Source organism: Castor canadensis, chromosome 5 (genome assembly GCF_047511655.1).
Source record: "Castor canadensis chromosome 5, mCasCan1.hap1v2, whole genome shotgun sequence".
NCBI classification, from domain to species: domain Eukaryota; kingdom Metazoa; phylum Chordata; class Mammalia; order Rodentia; family Castoridae; genus Castor; species Castor canadensis.
Window position 1 is genome coordinate 76,267,722 of NC_133390.1, and position 4,171 is coordinate 76,271,892.

The 4,171-nt window shown below is 53.3% G+C and overlaps 1 protein-coding gene across 1 annotated transcript; it reads left to right on the forward strand.

Annotated features, from left to right (window-relative positions):
• Positions 1-525: 525 nt before the first annotated feature.
• Gp5 (glycoprotein V platelet) lies at positions 526-2,260 on the forward strand. The gene has a single exon (XM_020186747.2). The coding sequence runs from the start codon at positions 526-528 to the stop codon at positions 2,206-2,208; it is 1,683 nt and encodes a 560-aa protein (XP_020042336.2). The 3' UTR covers positions 2,209-2,260.
• Positions 2,261-4,171: the final 1,911 nt, after the last annotated feature.

The following is a 4,171-nucleotide window of genomic DNA, read 5'->3' on the forward strand; positions in this document are numbered from 1 at the left end:
AAAGAACCACCCCTGGTGTAACTTAGTAATGGGCATTGTTACCTGCTCTTCTTAGCAGATAAGTATTTGCTGTTCTGGGGTTTTCACGGTTTAGTAGAGTAAATTGATATTTGTAAACAGCATGACTGTGAGAAAAAGAATCAGGGGTGAGTACACACATCGCTCTTTCCTTCCTGACTGTTCGTTATAGCCAATGCCGGGAGTCAACGCACAGCTAAAATTTTCAGAGGGCACTACTTTGCGATGTTTGCGAAGTTGGATGTGAAAATGATTTAGTAGTTCTATGTGCAGATTTCAAGTTGGTAACTGTTGTATAGTTTGAAACACTTTAATTTCAATTCCTTAAACTGAGTAGAAAAAATATTGGTGAAGGAGCATCTTTTCACCATCTGGTGAAATTAGCCCTCCTAAGAAAAGAGGTTGGTTGTACGTGGACAACCTGCAAAGGCAGTGAGGATCCTGGGGAAAGGGGTAACAAGATGACAAGATCCGCTGTGTAAACACTCTTGTGTCGCCTTTTCAGGCATGCTGAGGAGGTGCGCGCTGCTGTGCGCGGTGCTCGGGCTCCTGCGCGCCAAGCCCTTCCCCTGTCCCCAGGGCTGCAGGTGCGTGGTCGGTGATGCGGTGCAGTGCTCAGGCGGCAACGTGGCACGCATCGCCGCGCTGGGCCTGCCCACCAACCTCACGCACATTCTGCTCTTCCGAATGGGCCAGGGCGTCCTGCAGAACCACAGCTTCAGCGGCATGACGGTCTTGCAGCGCCTGATGCTCTCGGACAGCCATATCATCGCCATCGCCCCCGGCACCTTCGATGACCTGGTAAAACTAAAAACCCTTAGACTGTCGCACAACAAAATCACTCATCTTCCAGGCGCGCTTCTGGATAAGATGGCGCTCCTCGAACAGTTGTTCTTGGACCACAATGCACTAAGGGCCATTGATCAGAATACGTTTCAGAAACTGGTTAACCTTCGGGAGCTCGTTCTGAACCGCAATCAACTCTCTTTCCTTCCTGCTACCCTGTTCACGAAACTGGGGAACCTGAAGTTGTTGGATTTATCGGGAAACAACTTGACCCACCTGCCCGAGGGATTGCTTGGGGCACAGGCCAAGCTTGAGAAACTCCTGCTCCACTCCAACCAGCTCGTGTCTCTGGATTCGGGGCTGCTGGACAACCTGGGCGCCCTGATGGAGCTGCATCTGAGCAGCAATCACCTCCGTGCCATCGTCCCCGGTGCCTTCGATCGCCTGGGAAACCTGAGCTCCTTGACTCTTTCCAGGAACCACCTGGAGTTTCTGCCCCCCGCGCTCTTTCTCCATTCGCGCCGTTTGATTCTGCTGACCTTGTTCGAGAACCCGCTACAAGAGCTGCCCGAGGTGCTCTTCGGGGAGATGGCGGGCCTGGGGGAACTCTGGCTGAACCGCACCCAGCTGCGCACGCTGCCGGCCGCCGCCTTCCGGAACCTGAGCCATCTGCGTGTCCTGGGGGTGACGCTGAGCCCGCGCCTGAGCGCGCTCCCGGAGGGCGCGTTCCAGGGCCTGGCGGAGCTGCGCGTGCTCGCGCTGCACTCCAACGGCCTGGTGGCGCTCCCCGACGCCCTGCTGCGCGGCCTCGGCCACCTGCGCCAGGTGTCGCTGCGCCACAACCGGCTACGGGCTCTGCCCCGTGCGCTCTTCCGCAACCTCAGCAGCCTGGAGACGGTCCAGCTGGACCACAACCAGCTGGAGACCTTGCCTGGCGACGTGTTTGGGTCTCTGCCCCAGCTGGCGGAGGTCCTGCTGGGCCACAATCCCTGGCTCTGTGATTGTGGCTTGTGGCCGTTCGTCGAGTGGCTGCGGCAGCACCTGGACCTCGTGGGCCGAGATGAGTCCCCGCGGTGCCATGGCCCGGAACAGCGCGCCGGCCTGTCGCTCTGGGCCCTGCTGGAGGGTGACCCGTGGTGCCCGAGCCCTCGGGGCGCTCCTCCCCGCCCTCCTGTGGACAGCGCACTGGGAGCCCCGCTCCCTTCCCTGCTGCCCACCGGCTCAGAACCCTGGGCGTGGGCCCAGCAGGTGGCCACGGGAGAACGTCCAGATCACAGTCTCTTCTGGGGTCTTTATTTTCTGCTTTTAGCAGCTCAGGCCGTCCTATCCGGGATCATTATGTTTGCTATGATTAAAATTGGCCAGCTCGTTCGAAAATTAATTAGAGAGAGGGCTCTTGTTTGAGTCAATAGGAAAACCTTGTAATTAATTAAAACGTGACCAGAGTCTTGTCAGATGTGGCTCCAGGGAGAATCCAGACAGACTGCTGCTGTCCTCCTCCTCTTCTCCCCCCTCGGTTCCTCTCCCTCCTTCCCCTCCCCCAGTCCCTCCAGTTTCCCTCGACTCTCCTTACATTTGTAAATTAGGACTGCTTACCTGCCTCTCTCTCACCCTCTGCTGTGCATTCCTGGGGGCTCCCTCGGTCCCGCTGTACCGGGTTTGGTGTCAGGTGGAGAGGGGTTAGGGCACACCTCCCGTGAGAGCCCTGTCCTCCACATTCAAGTGTCCCGAGAATACTTGTGAAGTGAACGTGTGAATCCAGTGATGGCTTTTGCTGGGAGAATCGTGACCTGTTCTTATCTTTTCTTACTTCAAAAGAACTTCTCACTTTATGTACGTGTTTGGTCCGTGCGCTATTAGCAGAGTCCGGGACTCCATTCATTCAGCCTGTAGTTTCAGGACAAGCCTCCTGTGTGACAGGCTTTGAGAGAAGAAAACCCAGAGCCTCCCCCAGGGGCTCAGCCCCAGTGACAGCAGCCATTCCAATTCGTCAGGGCTGGCTGACTGCCCAGCACTTTGGAGAAGCTCTGGGGAATTGGGTAAAATAGGTTTGAGGGAGAAATAAGAACTCCCCAGGAGGCCAAAGAGTGGGCTGAGGAGGGTCCCTGAGCTAATTTGGAGAGTGGGGGTGTGCCTTGGAAGGCTTGGGAAACTGCTCAGCATGGCCCAGTCACCTACTGTGAGTTTCCACTTGCTGAAACATGTCATTTGGTTTTCTTTTCCTAGAATGAAACACCACCTCACTTCACAAGCATTTATGGAGCCGCCAACATGTGACAGGTGTTCATGAATGTAATGATAAGCTTGGGTCCAGTTTATTATGCTTGTATCACAGTCTCATTTATTCTTCCAATTGAAAGCAGTTAAACCATTGTTGCTTTAATTAGTTGTCTGTGCTGTGAGAGGCAATGGTTAAAATATGGGCTGGGAAGGTGACGACTATGGGTTCCATCCTAGCTCCACCACTGAGTAACTGCGGACAATGGTAGGCAGGACACCTGCACCTATTCTCAGTCTGGTTTCCTTGTCCCTGCCTCATAGGGTTGCTGTGAGAAAGGCAATAAAGCAGACTTAACCCAGTGCCCTGTGTGCAGTAAAGGCTCAATGGATGAAAGCTATTATTAGAAAAGGATGAGCAATTATCACTGGCATCATGACTTCTAAGGAGAGCTTTGAAGGTTTTTTATTTTTCCCTATATGTATAAAAGTAGAGCAAACTTTCTCAAACTGGAGGTTTCATTCAAAACTGTCCATCTTCATACGTGGGAAACTCAGCCTTTGTGGTCAGGCTCTGTGTGCAGCGTGCACAGCAATGGATCCTCCCAGCACCACCAACTGGATGGGGAGCAGGAAGAACTGGATACTGGCATTTGTAGATATATTTGTTTAAGGTCAAATGTCTCCTCCTTGCTAGAGTCTTCCCTGTGCCCAGTTGGTTCACATGCGTTCTGTGAGCACTGAGCACATGCCCCTCTTTGGTCCTGGTTACCCTTCACTCCAGGGTATGTGTTCAGTGCGCCTCCTGCACTATAACTCTTTGGCCATACTTTGTCATATTTCCAAATTTTGAAACTACCAACAGCTTAAACTCCAAATGTTTTTGATGGAATACAGACTCAATTCTCAGACAAGCTTCTTAGCTAAGCCTGTTTCCTTGCAGAGTGACGATAATAATGGTCCCCACCACTGTGGCAAGGACCAAATGGGATGTTCCCTGTCAGGCAGTGGGTGGCTGGTGTCTGGAGCGCTAACATTTCTCCGTGCCTTTTCCTGGGTTCACTCGTTCGGCAAATATTGTGCCCTCTTTATCCCAGGCATGCTGCAAGGGGAGGGCCAGAGCTGTGGGTAAAACTGCACATTTCCACAG